This window comes from Phocoena phocoena, chromosome 12 (assembly GCF_963924675.1).
Source record: "Phocoena phocoena chromosome 12, mPhoPho1.1, whole genome shotgun sequence".
Classification (NCBI taxonomy): Eukaryota; Metazoa; Chordata; class Mammalia; order Artiodactyla; family Phocoenidae; genus Phocoena; species Phocoena phocoena.
Window position 1 is genome coordinate 1,763,159 of NC_089230.1, and position 16,602 is coordinate 1,779,760.

Sequence of the window (16,602 nt, forward strand, 5' to 3'; positions counted from 1 at the left end):
CGAGTACACTTAAATACATACAAAGTTTATTAAAAATAGGTTGCCAATGAAATACAGTAGAAATGGAAAACTACAGCAGTTCTGATGTCTTCTCCACAGTAATGCACAGTTATGACACGCACTTTTACACATATTCACATTTGACCTAATCGTCCAAGGACGGCCAAATCCACGTGTACGGGTTTACAACCACACATACCAATATCCCTGCGTGTAAATATTTACATGTACTTGCATGTACTTAGGTGTATTTGTTGTTTTTCTATATATTAACAGAATAATAGCTCACCTGCATCTTTTTCTTTAGAGAAGGCGTGGATTTAGTCCCCATAAGGCTGCCAGTGCTCTCAAGACGTCTGGGAGGAGCAAGCAGGCAAATCCTTCATAAACACTTAGAACCACTTTACTCTCTTACTTAACAAGGGAGATGGTAAAAGCACACTTCCAAGTAAGAACCCTGACAGACACAGAAACTATTTACACTCGCGTTTTAATGACTTGCCATATAGCTCTCGTGAAAGTGTGTGTATTCTCCTAACACACGTACTGGCAAGAGGACAACATGGTACAGAAAAATCATCTAGACCCACAGCAGGGCTTGTCAAATAGAACATCTGCTCTTAATCACAAAGTAATTTACTGTTTGAACATCACAAAATATAAAACAAAGTGAGGTCCGTTTCCCCAACACCAGCCACGTATTCACAGCTGAAGAAGTGACAGTGGTAACTAATAATTCCATACGTGAACATTAAATAACTCTATTAGAATGTAAACGAATAGCCTGAACCGCCATACGAGCTTCTCTTACCGTGTTTAAATTACAGACGCCATATGCAATCGAGCCCCTTCCTTTCCCTGGCAGCAGATCCATGTAAATCCAGTCCTTTTTCAAATTTTGAATTTCTGAGTTGTGCTCAAGTGTCACCTACTAAGCTCTCACTCTTCTTAGATATTTTTGTTCCTATTCATGTCAACACTGTTCCGTAAAGATGTCCTCTTTTACAGATTCCCTTGGAATATTTCAAACAGTTAACTTTCTAACGCAACTGCCATCTTCAAAATCACCAATGACTTACTGGTATAATAATAATAATCTGATATTTATAAAAATAAAATTTCCTAAGCTTAAATCCTCAAAATTTTCTTCTTGGAGAAACTTGTTTTAATCAAATACTAGAGCTGAGCCGGAGGGCTGTCCCTGTAGGGCGCAGAATGGAGCATCTTACTTGGAGGACGCTTGGGTCTGGGCTGCTTCCTGGCTGCAGGGACAGGAGGACGCCAGCCGTGGACTCCTCAGCACACAAGCGCGTCTCCGCGTGGTCCCTCCTGGAAGGTGAAACCTGACTCTCCCGCAAAAGAGACTGCAGGTGCCGCTACACGGTGCAAACGACAGCCTGGGGAGTTCAGGCTATTCTGTCTGATAAGCGAACATAAGGCTTCAGAAAAAGAACAGAAATAGGATTTCTTTGTGCTCCCTGGGGGAAGACAGGGGAGAAGAAGCATCTCATTATCCTCTACTGCCCTTCATTCTGCCCCCTTTCAGGCCCAGACTCTAAAAGAGAAACTAAGAGAAAACGTTATCTTCGTGGGCGTCAGACAATGAAGAAAGCAGACTGGGTCTAAACTGTAGAAATGACACTCTCTTGGTAAAATAAAATGGAATTTCTTAGCGCTGGAACGCTTCCAAATGCCAACGCTTCTAGTGGCTTGGGAAGGTGGCCCGCCCCATCCTCCGGGCAGGCGCAGCCCGGAAGCACAGCGAGAGGCCTGGGCTGGACACAGGGGCCTTCCTCACTTCGTGTTCAGCTCGTTCTCCAGCTCCGTTAATTTGCGAGAGGCTTTCACTTTATTGGAGACGTCGTGGCCTTGGGAGAAGAGGCGCTGGCGCTCTCTGAACGTCAGGTTTTCAGGGGCTCCAGGACCCCCAGGTACATCCGCGTCTTGGCTGCATTGGAAGGAAATGCAGAGGGTTACTCTTCAAAATAGAAATAACCCGTCGAGGAGTAGCTAAGTTTACGTAATACGCAATTAAGTAAAATCTAGAACGAAGACTCATTCTTTGTTAAATTTTGTCACGCTCCTGCCTGTGGGCTGTATTGAAACCCATGCAGAAAAAGGGCAAAATGTTCTCCTTACTAAAATGTTAACTTTCTCCAGTCATACCCAACTCTCAAAAGGCCAGCAACTTCCGTTTTAGCAAGCAGGTGCTGCTCAGTAGTTGAGGTGAACTAAAGAGGATCGTTTTCAAACCCAGCATTTTAATGAATCCTACATGTATCCGAGAGGCATCGATCAACATACTAACTTCATAAAAAGCTATAGCAAGATGCTGAAGATCTTCTGGATTAGTTCAACGTCAATGACTTAAGAACTGTTTGGGCATCAGCCGTTCTGACTAAAACCTAGTTGAGGACGTTCGCTGAAGACTGAGGGGGCGGCCTTTCGCGGTCCATCAGGACACCTGGGCTTTTTGCCCTGGACTTTGCGACCTTCTTTGGTGGAAGCGAACAGCTGCTTCTAAAGTTCTGACCAGAAAGCCTGGTACCTACGCACCGTCTGAAGCAGAACTACGTTAGCGACACAGGATAAAACAAAGCCTCTGTGCTCACGCAGTTCCGTACAACGAGAAAACACCTGAGCTGACGACGAAGTCTGACATTTCAGCCCAGCCTCGTAAACGGTGGTGCAAGAAAAAAGTCCTCGAGGACGAGACACCCGTCCAGCACAAGTTCAGTTCTAGCAAGTTCTAGCAAATACCTTTTAGACAGTTTCTCTCTCGGATCGCGATAAACGTCATGGGTCCCGATCAGTGTTCCAGCAGATCCCACGTAAGAGTCTGGTCCTTTCCCATAAAAGGAAAAGTCAAAGTTAAAGTACTTGCATTAGTTCCCAAACTTTACTCACGATGAAGATGCAGTGCTCATGACGTCTTTAAGTCCTGAATGAAGCAGCCAAAGGCTCTTCAAATCAGTAAAAGATCCATCAACTGGACATTCACATCCCTCGGTGGCCTGAGCAACCCAATCGGGACCCCCACAAGGTGCTAAGTACCTGGCCTGCTGCCTTTTATTATTAGAGAGGAAACCAGCAGAAAGAAGTCTTAGGGGGTAACAGCCGAAAAGTTCAAACCAAGTAAAATGTGTAAGTATCATGAATTCACAATAAAAATCCACAGAAGACTGACTCAGGTGGGGAGATGGCAAAATTCTTCAGACACTCCCGACACTAAGAATTTTCTTACAAAATCACCGACAGCAAACGTAACCCAAAGATTAAGAAGTAATGCTCCTCTTTCCAGGACAGCTACTGAATGGTTCCCCCACAAAATAAACGGCTACAATTCTTAAAACTTTTGAAAAAAATAAGGTACTAAACCCCCCTAACGTTTGATACTAACGCTGTATATACAAAATCACTGACAAAATAAAAAGGAGACCTGAATCAGCATGGTGTGACTGTCAAGACACCTGGCCTACGGACCGGCCGGTAACTGTGGGCCAGTGACACGGGCCGGCCTGGTACCAGCACCACGTGCCCATCTACTGCAAAGGGCCGCTGAAGATCAAAGGAGACGATGCACGTAAAAAGCTTTAGATGCATCCGAATGTAAGGTAATAATGCCACTGAGGATGTATGATTAAATCAGTACTGAGGTACTTCTGCTAACTGTTAACAGCAGCAAGAACATGGGACACTTTGGAAAATCTTTTGCTTATAACCTAGGGTGGAGGAATAAACGCTCAAAGTACTCAGCAAACACTGACAGCGCTGTGCGCTGGATTAAACGGGCCACAAAACCATCACCGTATTTCAACACTAAAATGATCCTTTTCAGACAGGTTGCACAAAAATGAATGCTTATGTTTCTTTCCTCCCTTTATAAAAGGAGCGTGTGACGTGCAGCCATGTCTGATACGTCCAAGACGAAGCTCAGTCACTTCTGACGGGTCCCTGCACGCACCGCATCTTCTTCCCTCACGAGTTAGTGCAGGCAGGCCACCGGATCGTGGCCCGGGAAGTCACCCTCCGCAGAGACTCAAAAGATTAAAGAGAAACACATCTCTAACTTAAAGTAATCTCTTCCGGGCCTTTAGATAAATTATTTGCAGAGTGGAAAGCTTTCAATTTTAATTCTACATTTTCCCTTCATTTTGCTTTAAAAACGTTGTGTTTTACCTTCTGAGCTTTAAGAATACTTGCTTCTTCCCACTGGTAAAAGTCAGTTCTTGAAAAATTTCAGAATTTTTAATCAGAGTATCGAATAGTTTCAGCTGACTATATATGAAGTAACGCTACACACTTTTTTTTTTTTTTTTTTTTGCGGTACGCGGGCCTCTCACTGTTGTGGCCTCTCCCGTTGCAGAGCACAGGCTCCGGACGCGCAGGCTCAGCGGCCATGGCTCACGGGCCCAGCCGCTCCGCGGCATGTGGGATCTTCCCGGACCGGGGCACGAACCCGCGTCTCCTGCCTCGGCAGGCGGACTCTCAACCACTGCGCCACCAGGGAAGCCCAGGACTACACATTCTTCAAATCATTTTCAAAGAGCTTTAGTAAAGAACACTTTTTAACACGTTGCTATGCTAAAATTTGACATCATCCATTCCAATCCGTACCCTAACCCTACTCCTCACAGCATCAGGGGAAGAACCGAGTCCAGGCCACAGAGGCTCATGGTACAGGGGGGAGCTGAACAGGGTGAGACAGTGGGGGAGCTGGCGGACACGAGGGCAGAACGCAGACAGCTCTGCACTTTACGAGGAATCTTCAAGAAGCAGGAGCGACCAGACACAGGGTGTAACCTGCTCCCATGCGGTACTTTTAGTGTGAAATAGAAGAAGGGCTGGTGATGTGACTGAAAGCCCAGACGGCTAGAAGTGACACCACACTACAATATCCCTCACCAAACCTATTTACCTGTGTCACGGCACTCACAAAACATCTAAGGTTCAGCCTGTAGTCTGATGGCATCTTGCTTCAAAAATTGCTATTATCACACAGGTCTTTAAAGGTACCACATTCTAGATATTTGCAACAGAAATTTTACAAAAAGATTTAACGTTGGCTTCTAAGTGACTCGACCTAAGGATTTATCTACTAAACCTTCCAAGTGAATCAGAGCTCTGACTCAGGTGGCAAGAAAGATCCTAGTAAAACTCGTTTACCTACGAGTCACGGTTACTTCAGTTTGACTATTCAGTTCTTTTAGAACTGCCAGGAGCCCGATGCACGGACTCTGCAGAACCGAGAAGACTCAGTTTGAGCATGTCTACTGCCAGCCTCCCAATGTTTAAAGTGGCCAGATCAGGCTGAAGCCTGAATCTTGAGAACGCATCTAACTTTCAGCTCTGTCTCCAAAGCTGATTAGGAACACGGGCCTGCGGCACCCGTGGGTGTGCTCTGCGGTCCACGGGGGGTCATGGCCAGAGGCAGGCGCACGCCCCCTGGGCCTGGCCAGCAGGGCCGGGATGTATGAGCGTGGGAGGGACGGGGAGGGACAGGGCCGGCTGGGCGGGGGTCGCTTCACACCCACCCCGACAGGGCGGCTCAGCCGGCAACGCGAAGTTCTGCGTGTGTTAAACAGCTGGAAGTACACAGGTGCCGACGGCACTAGCGACAGGAAGAAATTTAACTGTGGACGCCGAGATGCTCGAGTGCGCATCCACTTATTTGAGGTAGGGGACGCAGGCCGGGACCAACAGCGCTTCAAGCGATTAGGGGGACGGAGGAGGGCTGCCGCTGCCGGCTGACTGCGGAAACGGGACGGTTTCCAGCGCGGAGATCACTGCTGGCGCCCTGAGAGCGCCTGCCCCAGAGCAGGAACGCCGGCCTTCCCGCTGCGGTGGAGCAGAGAGAGCCCCGCTCCACGGCGGGCGGCGCGAGCCCAGCGGAGCGGAGGGGCAGCCGGACAGACGGCAGAAGCTCGGCTTGGTGGCAGGGGCGGGGGGTGGGCTGGAGAGGAAGACGCCACCGCAGGCCGGCGCCGCGGCGCGGGGAGGGCCCGGCGCGGGAGGCGCATCCTGACCTGCCGGGCCGCCGTCCTCGTCGTCGTCCTCCTCGGTGTAAGCCACGAGCTTGGCGGTGTACAGGGCGTCGGGGGAGAGCACCTGCGCCTGCAGGTAGGAAGCGGTGCGCTGGGGCGGCGGCGGGGGCGCGGGGGCCGAGGGCTCGTAGCCCCGCGGGAGCGGAGGGCGGCCCAGGCCCAGCTCCTCGGGCTCCAGCAGCTGGCGCTCGGCCTCGTCGTGTTGTCGGCGCCGCTCGGCCTCCAGGCGGCTGTAATACCCCTCCTCCTGTCGCCTCTGTGGCAGTGGACAGAAGCGCGAGGTCAGCGGGCAGGAAGGGACGGGCCCGCCCCGGGTCCCCCAGCACCAAGGCGGATGGACCCGGACACCGTCTTCCCTTGGGACTCGGTCTCCGACGCCAGACCGCGTGGGGACGGGGGAGGGAGGAATGAAGGAGCTGTCAGGGCCCCAGCCCCAGGTACCACGTGGCTGTCCCATCCCCAGCCGCTTCTCTCTCTCTCCTTCTGGTGCCGGTAGGACAGTAACTTACCTGTCACTCCTGAGTTTAAAGACACAGGCACACCAGAACTAGGCTCTGCACCTGCCTTTCTAGAGCTGGCACTTCCCGAAGTGCAGCCCTGGGTGCTTTTCCACTGAACCCCAGGTAAGCTCAGAAGAGCGGTCCTTCCTTGACAAGAAGGACGTGATTACATCACCTGGCTGACTTCTAGGTATTCAGAGGGAAGTGACTAGGAAACCCCGAACTGTAAAAAAACATTACTCATCTTTCCAAGGTCACAACCAATACGCTTTCCACGGTTTTTAATTGGTATTTCAAATCTTAATAAACTCCCTGCCAGACAGAAAATTGAGAGAGCCAGGCAACAAGATATTCAAATATATTTTGACACAGACTGTACATTTTTTCTGACATATATCTGCACAAACTACAGTTGACAGTGTTAGTTTAACATTGAAAAAAGTAACAGCACAGTTTTGTTAAAGATTGACAAAAGTTTCAGAACACAGGAAAAAAGTGAAGAAGAAAAGAGCCGAAAGATCAAACAGTAATCTGCCTTAACTTGAGGAATGTTCAACGTACAATGTGCAGAACGGAAGTACAGTGGACCTGGAATTCATTCAACGGAAGGTGACGAATTTTAGGGGCCTTGCTGGCGTTAGGATTGAAGTTTTTAGTCCCCATTTCACTTTGCACACTGTGTCTTCTCCCTACTCCCTCCACACCACACACACACACACACACACACACACACACACACACACACACACGAGTACACAGTGGGCAAAGCTTCACCTTCTGAGGGAGAAAACGCTAAGAACAGATGCCAGCCTCAACCCTGGCCCTGGGCCCCATTTCTCACTTCATCTTCTTACCCTATGTTGAGACACCCTGAAGGAAAAACATTTTTACCTTATTTTCTACACAAAATGAGCGTTCTCTTAGAGTGGGGAATTAAATCTGGAACGACCTCTGCAGAGTTTAAGTGGAGTTGTGAGGAATCTTAGTATTATGTGAACAAAGCTCACTTGGCCACATTTTAGGGAAACCACAACACGTTCTTTCAGTTACACTAAGAGCAGGCAGAGTCACATGAACCGAGAAGACTTCATTCTACCCAAAAGTGAATGGCACGTTTTCCTAGGACAGAGAAACCCATCAATTTTGGACATTCTCTATAAAAAATAGGCTATTCGGCTTCCTTTTACACTGAGTGCTCAATTATAGAAGCAGCTACCCACACACAGGTGCACCTGACATAATCACGAGTTGTGAGAACGCACACTGGAAAAAAGTCAAATAACCCAGGAGTTTCCCAACGTGGAGAACACGGCCTGGCCGCCTCCCCGCGGGCACTACTCCCAGGTGGCCGAGGGCTCAGGCAGAGGTGGGACAGACAGCTGAGGGGCCCGGCCAGGAAAGCACACCCTGCGAGCAGCCCCGGGACAGCAGCACGACAGACACTGTAAAACCCGGGTCTAGTGGCTCAAACTGTGGAAACCCCATTTCCTTAGACGCATTACTGACTTTGACAAGCTCGAGGGGAGCCTCACCACGAAACCCCAGACTCTGGGAACAGCGCACAAGCTCTTCAGGCACAGCCTACAGCATGATGACAGGAATGGCAAAGGCCAAAACTGTAGACATGGCTCGTTTCAGTGCAGGTGTGCCCACGTCATCTACCTGGCTCGCACTTAACCAAGTCATCCGTCATTTCCACTGTCTCACTCTCTGCCTGTTGCGTCCCCACAGACCCCATCACTACCAGAGCCCCCCAAGCTTCCTCCTGCAGGGTGCGCTGTGAGGGTGCTCGCTGGACTTTCCCCACCAGGAGCCATGACCTCAGAGCTCCCGCCTTCACAGAAGGGAAGTAACGGAAGGCCCGCTTCTCCCACACCTTGTCCAGGGACCGGCCGACCACGGAGAGACCCAGAAGCGAGCCCAGAGCCGTGGCGACGCGCCCACAGACGGCAGGGCCTGGAGGGCACCATCACCAAGCACCCATTTCTCAGGGGAGCTCAAGTGTGCTGTCATGTTAAAAGCAATTAAAGGGATTACCTGAATCTCAGAAACCCACATATGGAAACAAAGCAATAACTCAGGATATCTACCAGATTACACACTAAATTAAACTTCCTTGTATCGTGTTTTCTATAAGCCATTTGCTTTCTTCACCCCTGACCAGAATTAAGTCATGAAATAACCGATTTGAAACCCTTAAGGTTAACAGAGTGACTTCCTAGTTTCCTGTCCTTCCCACGGCCCGACCTCCCTGTGAACAACTGGACACTTGTCACCTTCACAGTGACAAGCTGGACCCCGTCCAGCAAAGGCCAGAGCCCTGGGCACACAGAGGCCCCACAGTCCACAAGCTTGAGCGACAAGACTCGGAGGAGAGGGGGTGGGGGGAGAGTCAGGAGGAGAAGGGGGAGGGGGGACAGCCAGGAGGAGAAGGGGGACAGGCAGGAGGGGAAGGGGGAGGGGGGACAGCCAGGAGAAGGGGGAGGGGGGACAGCCAGGAGGAGAAGGGGGAGGGGTACAGCCAGGAGGAGAAGGGGGAGGGGTACAGCCAGGAGGAGAAGGGGGAGGGGGACAGGCAGGAGGAGAAGGGGGAGGGAGACAGGCAGGAGGAGAAGGGGGAGGGGGACAGGCAGGAGGAGAAGGGGGAGGGGGACAGCCCAGAGGAGAAGGGGGAGGGGGGACAGCCAGGAGGAGAAGGGGGACAGGCAGAAGGGGGAGGGGGGACAGCCAGGAGAAGGGGGAGGGGGGACAGCCAGGAGGAGAAGGGGGAGGGGACAGCCCGGGGGAGAAAGGGATGACAGCTCAGAGGACAGGGCCGGGGCCCGGCTGGCCGACCGGGCTCCAGTTTCAGCGGCGGCCCCCTTGCGCGTCCCGGGACCCTCAGCCGCGCACCCCTCGCCCTCAGAGCACCAGGACCTTTTCTTCGGCCTCGCGCCTGGCCCGCTGCTCCTCCTGCCGGGCCCGCTGCTCAGCCTCCCGGGTCCGCATCTCCTCCAGCTGCTGCTGCCGCCGCCGCTCCTCGTCCTGCAACTGAGGACAGATCCCGTTCAGTGCGCGCCCGGAGCGTCCCAGCGCCAGACACAGGACGCGCACACGACACAAGCACACGCACGGCTGAGGACAGACACCAGGCGGAGGTCACGGCGGACACCTGAGCCCGCCATCTAACGACTCCGTCCCCACCGCTCCAGAACTACGCTTCCATCGACTGTGGCTCAGAGGAGGAGGCATTTACCCTGGACGCTCACACGTGAAACAGCGCAGTTCTTTCACTAGGACACACTCAGCTGAAACAGCTCACGTGGAGGCAGAGACGGGTTCCAGCGTACGGAGCCGGGAGACACACTGGCCCACCCCCTCCCTTCGCCCCGGTTCAGTTTCCACCGTGAAGGTCAAGGAAGACTCCCCACTCTCGCGGCCCGTGACAGGTGAACACTAGCCTCTGGATGGGGGTGGGGTGAGGCCCACGTGGCAGCAGAAGCTCCAGCGGGCCAGCGGCCCGCCTCATCTCAGGGACACGGCTTCTAGCTCTCCTCCCGCCCGTGCCCGTCCTGGCCCTTTGCCATCCGTTCCCTCTGGGTCCCACCCCAGACGCCAAGAATTCCTTCCCAGTTCAGGGATCCCCCGAAGTCTGATTCACAGAATGTGAAGCTGAAATTCGGGAGGAACCTTACTGGAGCTCTGTCCTGCTACATGTCTGTCACGTAACTGTCCATCCTGTTCGAGCACCTTCAGTGTCTCTGGGGCCTACAGCCTGCCTCCCGGGACAGTGGTTAACTACTAGTCCAAAAGCCTTCCTGCTGTTCTAAAATTCATCACCTCATCGCTGTCTATCTTTCGTCCTTCAGGTTCTGCCTTTCTGACACAATACAAAACAAATTTAGTATCTGTCCTTCATACCATTCAAATACTTAAGGACACCTTCAAACCCCTGAGACGAATTCTACTCGGCTTTCAGCTCCTGTGCCCTCCTGGTCACACTCCGCTGTACACTACAGGTCGAAAACGCCTCAGGGAGCCGCGAATTAAAAGCGCTGACTAGCAGAGAACAGAGGAAGAGTCTCTCTTCGCCATGTCCGTAGGCTACAGCTACTTTCGTAGTTACAGCCTAAGGTAACGGCGACTTGGAAAAGCTCGCATTCGCCATTTACTTCTTCTCTGTTCCAGACCTGGGCGTGGCACAAGAGGTGACTCAAAATTTGAAATTAAAATAGCACTGAGGCCATCTAATTCAACCTCTAACCACGGCAGGAACCCCTGACGTAAAATCACTCACGGTGTACTTCAGCATCTACATGACCACTAGCTATGCTATAGGTTACTCACAGCAAAACCAGAAAACGTTAACTTCTCGATCTGAACTGTCGGAGTGTATTTTTTTCCTAAACAAAAACAAAAACCGAACAACTTGACTCTTGCTTGGCTTCTGTGGAACAAAAACTGTATCTGGTGGGAAAGTGACTAACTTGTGTAATCACACTTTTTCATGTCAGTGAACAAAAATAAAACATCTCAGAAAAAAAATTAAAATTCCCTTCTCAAGGAGAACAAATTAATTTAACTACCTCTTTAGTATACTCTAGGTATAAGCCTAGAAGGATGCTAGGATAATTATTAGGTTTTGGAGGTTCTGTAGCAGGAGTAGACGCTAATGATTAAGAAGCATGGAAGCAGTCAGAAGTGCCCTGCTGTGCGGAGACGCAGAGGAAAGGACTTACCAGGAATTTCAGAGTCATCAGCACAAATTATGGGACACAGCACCCAAATAAAAATAACAAAATACAACAGCAATTGATCACATTAAACACGTGCAGAAGAGTAATTTGTGGAAGGATGTAAAACTGCACGAATGCATCAGAGGTGTTTCTGTTACCCAATAAAGCAAAAACTAATTTCATTATGTTCTATCAGTACTTTTTAGACCTGATGAAAAACAAGTTCTGAGCAAGAAAATCAGTACACACTGAATCAGCTCCTGTAAGTTAAACAGGATAATTTTAAGAAATCAGAGCCATTTCAATTCTCATAACTAAAGGTACAGCACTCTATCTTATAAATCTATCAACAGGCATTTTCTCTTAAAATCCTGACGGTGGTAAACAAGGAGCCTTCCCCTCGTGCTGTTTCACTGGTTTCTATTTTAAGGTAGCAGATGAACCAGTGCTGTTAGAACTAAGGCAGTTTCTTTCCACTCTTTGATAAGCTGTTTCAGGTATTTTCATTTTCAAAACACAGGCTGTTTTGCTTTTCAAAAATATGCTGCTTTACTCAAAAAAAAAAAAAAAAAAAAAAAGAGAGAGAGAGAAAAGAGAACCTCTTACTTTCCCCCCACATAACAGAGCCGGGTGGTACACCGAGGTATACGGTTAGGTCTCACAACAGTTAAAGGGCACTTCAACTTAAGTTGGGAAGTTAATGGTTCTGAGAGCCAGTGCCTGACGGGGCCTGAACACTGTGAGGTTACATGAAATGCAGACAAGCTCGCTGTTTCACATTAAAGGAACGAAAATCGCATGCTATCCAAACAGTCTCGTAGGAAGTTCTACTTGGGGCAACTAGACTTGAATAGACATAGTAATCATTCTTATAGAGTGAGTCAAGACAGCCCAGACTGAAGCTACTCCAACCAAGAACTAGGCTGGGATTCTGAAAGCAGCACGCAAGCCTGACCCAAGGCCTTGCGATACTGAGGCAGTCTGGAAAAAATAGTTAAAAAAATAGTACGTTGAGGTCTGTGTGTTTAGACTTTATACTTTTTTTGGGGAATCTTCCCGGACCGGGGCACGAACCCGTGTCCCCTGCGCCGGCAGGCAGACTCCCAACCACTGCGCCACCAGGGAAGCCCTACACTTTATACTTTTTGTTCCACAAAAATACAGTAACTTGTATCTTTAATTTCATGTTGAAATATCTGAATACAAAACGGGGCCAAAACATCCTTTACGTTTTGACATTTTCTCTGAAAAGCCAGTGTAAGTCTGTTAAGTACATCACCCTTTCTCTCTGCAGGCCTTTTCGGCTTATGCTCCCACCCATTAAAAATACTCACCCTAAAACAACTTTAAGGCCCCCAGATAGAGAGGCCCCGCTAGGCCACTTATTAGGACAGGACTCTGGCGTCCTGTCCTAGCACACGCAGCTTCCTGCCGCGTCACCAGCTCTCGGCCCTCCGTCAGTGGGGCTCCCTGCCCAGGGTGCAGCCGTCCCCTTCTTTGTAACTGAATATGATTCTGTCCAGAGTTCTAAGGGGAGACCTACAGGTGCAGGCCTACTCCAGCAGCAGAGACAGGTAAGAAGCGTGGCTCACAGCAGCCCAGAGCAGACATGTGACGTTCGCCTAGGGCATCTGTTCTCCCCCTGACACAACCACAGGAACTTCGTGTTCTACTCCCAAACGCACACATGCTGGTTTGAGTATGAACTTATTTCTCCTCCTTGAATAAGACTGACGCTTCCCGAAGGTGGGCTGTGTCTACCCTCCAGCCTCAACATCCCGGGCAGGGTCTCCCACCTGAACAGGTAGAGAACGCTCTGCTACCTTCTGAGACAGGCCCCTCCGCAGGTACAACTCTCCGTTACGGTTCCTACTGATTCTCGCTTGAGGTTTCTACAAAGCGTCTAATTCAACTGCTTCCATACCTGAGATGCTCCGGAGGGCTATGGCCAATTTCTACATAAAGGCCAAACAAGAAGGCAGCCCACAGCGTCTCTGAAAACACCCCCTCCCTGCTCTACCCAAGGGGGAGGGATTCTTCCCGTGAGCTGTCGCGTCATCTGAGACGGAAGATGAACCACTCAACTGGCAGGAGGCGAAGCTGCGACGGGCCAGCTGAGAGACCGCTGGTCTCGGAAGCATCTCCTTGAAAGATGGTTTGCAGTAACCGTTTTATGAGCAGCATTTTCGTGAAGCACAAAGAATACTAAATATGAACCCAGAATATTCTGGTCAGGATCCCTACTCTCAGTCTACACGACATTGGGTACTAGGCCTGCCCTTCTCGTCTGCGCACGTTGCAGTTGTCACGGACGAGAGGGCCACAGAAGCGGTCACCCAGCCGCCTAGAGCAGTGAAGGCTGAGCTCCCCTCCGGTCTGCAGGCGGCAGGACCGGCTGCCCTTCAGAGGTCAGCGGGGCCAGCAGGCGCGGCCGCAGCGCCGGGTGGGCCCGGGAGGCGTCCTGCGGGCCGGGAGACCCGGGGCGCTTCTGGAGGGGCAGGGGGCCGCTGCAGGGTCGCGGGGCTTCTGCGACCTGCCGGGCGGCGGCGGCCACGTGCAGGAGAGTCTGCAAAGGGAGCACGGGCCCGGGCGCAAACGAGGCACTCTGCAGGTGGTCAGGTTCCCAGGAAGCTGGGAATCCCTCTGCAGGGAGGGGAGAGGCGCCATGGCAACCGCAGGCTCCCCAGACTGGGCGACTGGGCGACTGGGAGAGTCGGGCGCAGCGGGGAAGCGGCAGGTGCGGCAGAAGGCAGCTCGCCGTCCCGTCCCGTATGCAAGTGCACGGGAGGCTCGGGCCCGGGAGGAGGTAGGTGAGCGCAGGGGAGGGCGGCCCTGGGCCCACGTGGGGCGACGGGCACTCAGGGACCCGGGGACCAGAGCCGCCAGGGCAGCCTCACCACCTCTCCGAAGCTCCCATTTATCCCACGCGTCACCATGAATATCCCGGGACAAAGCCTAAGGAAAGGCCTTACGGACCGCACGGGCGGGGCTCTACACAAGTGGGCACACGCCTGTACCTGGTCCCCATCGTCCCCGGGGGCCCAGTGCCTAACAGCCCCCGGGACAAGGCAAGAGCTCAACCTCTGCTGGGGAATCAGGCTGAGAAGTGCTCAGAAACACGGTGCTTACCGTCAACATCAGCACTCGAAATAACTGTCTTTTAAAGGAAGAAAAACCCGAACTACGCCTTTGAAATAAAAATCTTAGTGCACCCTTTACCCTTGGGTATTGTCACTCACCTGTCACCACCATGCCCCCCGCCCCCGCCCTGCCCCGACTCTCTTGGGGCCGCAGTCGGCGCATCTCAAGGCTGAGGCCCCAGGCTGCCTGGCCTGCACGCGTGTGACAAGGACCTGGTACCCGAAGAGACGAGTGGGACTGACTGGTGTCTCCCACCCCCTTCCATACGGACACCTTAACACACAGAGAGGCAGGGAAAGAAGCAGATACTTCTCATCTCTGTCTCATACGGAGAAAAACACAAAGCCCAGAAAACATGCCTCTCAGTCATCGAGGAGAGATGTTTTCAAGAGAGGTTTCCCTTTGGAGTGACACTGCCATCATGCTATTTAAATTGAAAAAAAAAAAGAACAAAACAAAACAAAAAAAGGAGGGCTGTTATTTGGTGAAAAGGCCATTAGAGTCAGACCTGGAGTCAGAGATTTTTTTTAAAGTATTGTCAGATACTGGCCTCATATCATTTAAAAGCTGACCAACAAATGTTGACTTAAAGTCAGTATCAATACACCAGAGCATGAGTGTCTGGCAGTCGAGAGAGGTACCGCCCTCAAGCATGAGGGTGCTAAATGACCAACCCGATTTCCCCACTATGGACATAAAACACATCACAGTTACAGTAGAGTGCGACCTCAAGCATTTTTTGGCAATGAACTGGTATGGCTGATAAACTAAACTAAAATCATGTGGTGTTATTGAAGAAAACACAGAATAAATGTTTACTGGAAATTCCTCTTTCTCTGCCAACAGACAGTTACACCCTAGACAGTTACATCTTAATTGGCAAACAATGTCAATACCAGTTGAACTGAGCTTCTAATAATGAATACTTAAAACGTATTTCTAATGTAACAAGAAAAAAATAGATTACTCACTGCAAAATTTCTCATCTGCCTATGTATTTATGAGTACGTAAGAATACAGAGTACGAATTTTATGACTAAAACTGAGTAAAGGTCAAAACCATAAACAAACAGTAAGTAACAGTTAAAAAGTAACAGAGAAAAGCAAAGAATGACTAAATCTAAACACATTCAAAAGCATGCTTCTAGAGTCAGGGAACTACAGATCCTGATCTAGGACACCCCTGAGAACCAGATCTACTGAAAACATAAAACCACCACCACTAAAAGGAAAAAAAGGAAATCAAGACAGGAAAAAAGTACCCAAGGGAAAGAAACAAGAACATACCAAATCTAGAACAGAGATTGCTGGTATAGCAGTCTGCTGCAGGTAACAGAGAAGGAAAGAAAAGAAAGATGAAGTGTGAAAAAAAGGTTCAGTTTAGATCTGTATCCGCCACCAGCGTATCTGTGGTTCCCATGCTCCATCTGTGTTTGAAGGACAACCCAGTGAGAAAAGTACGGACACTACAGACCAATTTCCAGTATTCAGAAATAGAAAAATGCCCACATGGTATTACATCCTTGAGCTTTATTATTAAGACACACAGCAACTAAAATGAGTAAAATTTCCCTTAGCTCTCTTATTTGGAGACTAACATATTAATCTTAAAATAAGTAATGATAAAACACACAGATACTTTAAACTACCGTAAAATATCGTAATTCATACTAAGAGGCTTTGAAATATTCAGCGTTTTAATCATTTGGAAAAACTGAGAGACATTCAATAAAATTTTAGCCTTCAGAGGAAAGCATAATTATAGAAATACTGCAACGTGGATTCTAACTTCTCCCTCAACAGTAAATATTAATGACGTCCACTCATTTACCATAAACATCAGCTTTAGATTCAGAGCTAAGGCTGCGTCAGAGGTAAGCCTTCTTGCCTCGCATTGTGGGGATAGAGCCCCAGGGCCACGGCCACAGCAGCCTCTCGGGGAGCCCACCTGCAGCGCGTCCACTAGGACCCGGGTGGAGCAGGGGTGGGCAGCCGTGACGGGCACACAGCTAACCGCCTACAGACGGGCCAGAGTGCTGACCAGGAAGTGGAAATAGTTCAAAGGACCCTTATGCAGAAAGTAATCAGTCCTTCATCAAACAGCTGCTCTTTCAAACAAAACAGTATTGATGGTAAATACAGTTGTTTTTGAGGACATTTACTACTGACGACTTGGAAACTACTAATAAAACAATGTAATGT

At 50.2% G+C, this 16,602-nt stretch overlaps 1 protein-coding gene across 7 annotated transcripts in view; it reads right to left on the reverse strand.

Annotated features, from left to right (window-relative positions):
- Positions 1 to 1,794: 1,794 nt before the first annotated feature.
- AFDN (afadin, adherens junction formation factor) overlaps positions 1,795 to 16,602 on the reverse strand; it is a 136,984-nt gene continuing 122,176 nt past the window's right edge. For 4 of the 7 annotated variants that reach the window (XM_065888469.1, XM_065888465.1, XM_065888464.1 and 1 more), the window contains 4 exons: positions 9,461 to 9,574; positions 6,027 to 6,300; positions 2,761 to 2,845; positions 1,795 to 1,948 (listed from right to left, as the gene is read on the reverse strand). In XM_065888469.1, the coding sequence (XP_065744541.1) occupies positions 1,795 to 1,948; positions 2,761 to 2,845; positions 6,027 to 6,300; positions 9,461 to 9,574 (627 nt within the window). The remainder of the gene's footprint in view (positions 1,949 to 2,760; positions 2,846 to 6,026; positions 6,301 to 9,460; positions 9,575 to 16,602) is intronic. The other 3 variants (XM_065888467.1, XM_065888470.1, XM_065888471.1) reach the window with 2 other exon arrangements.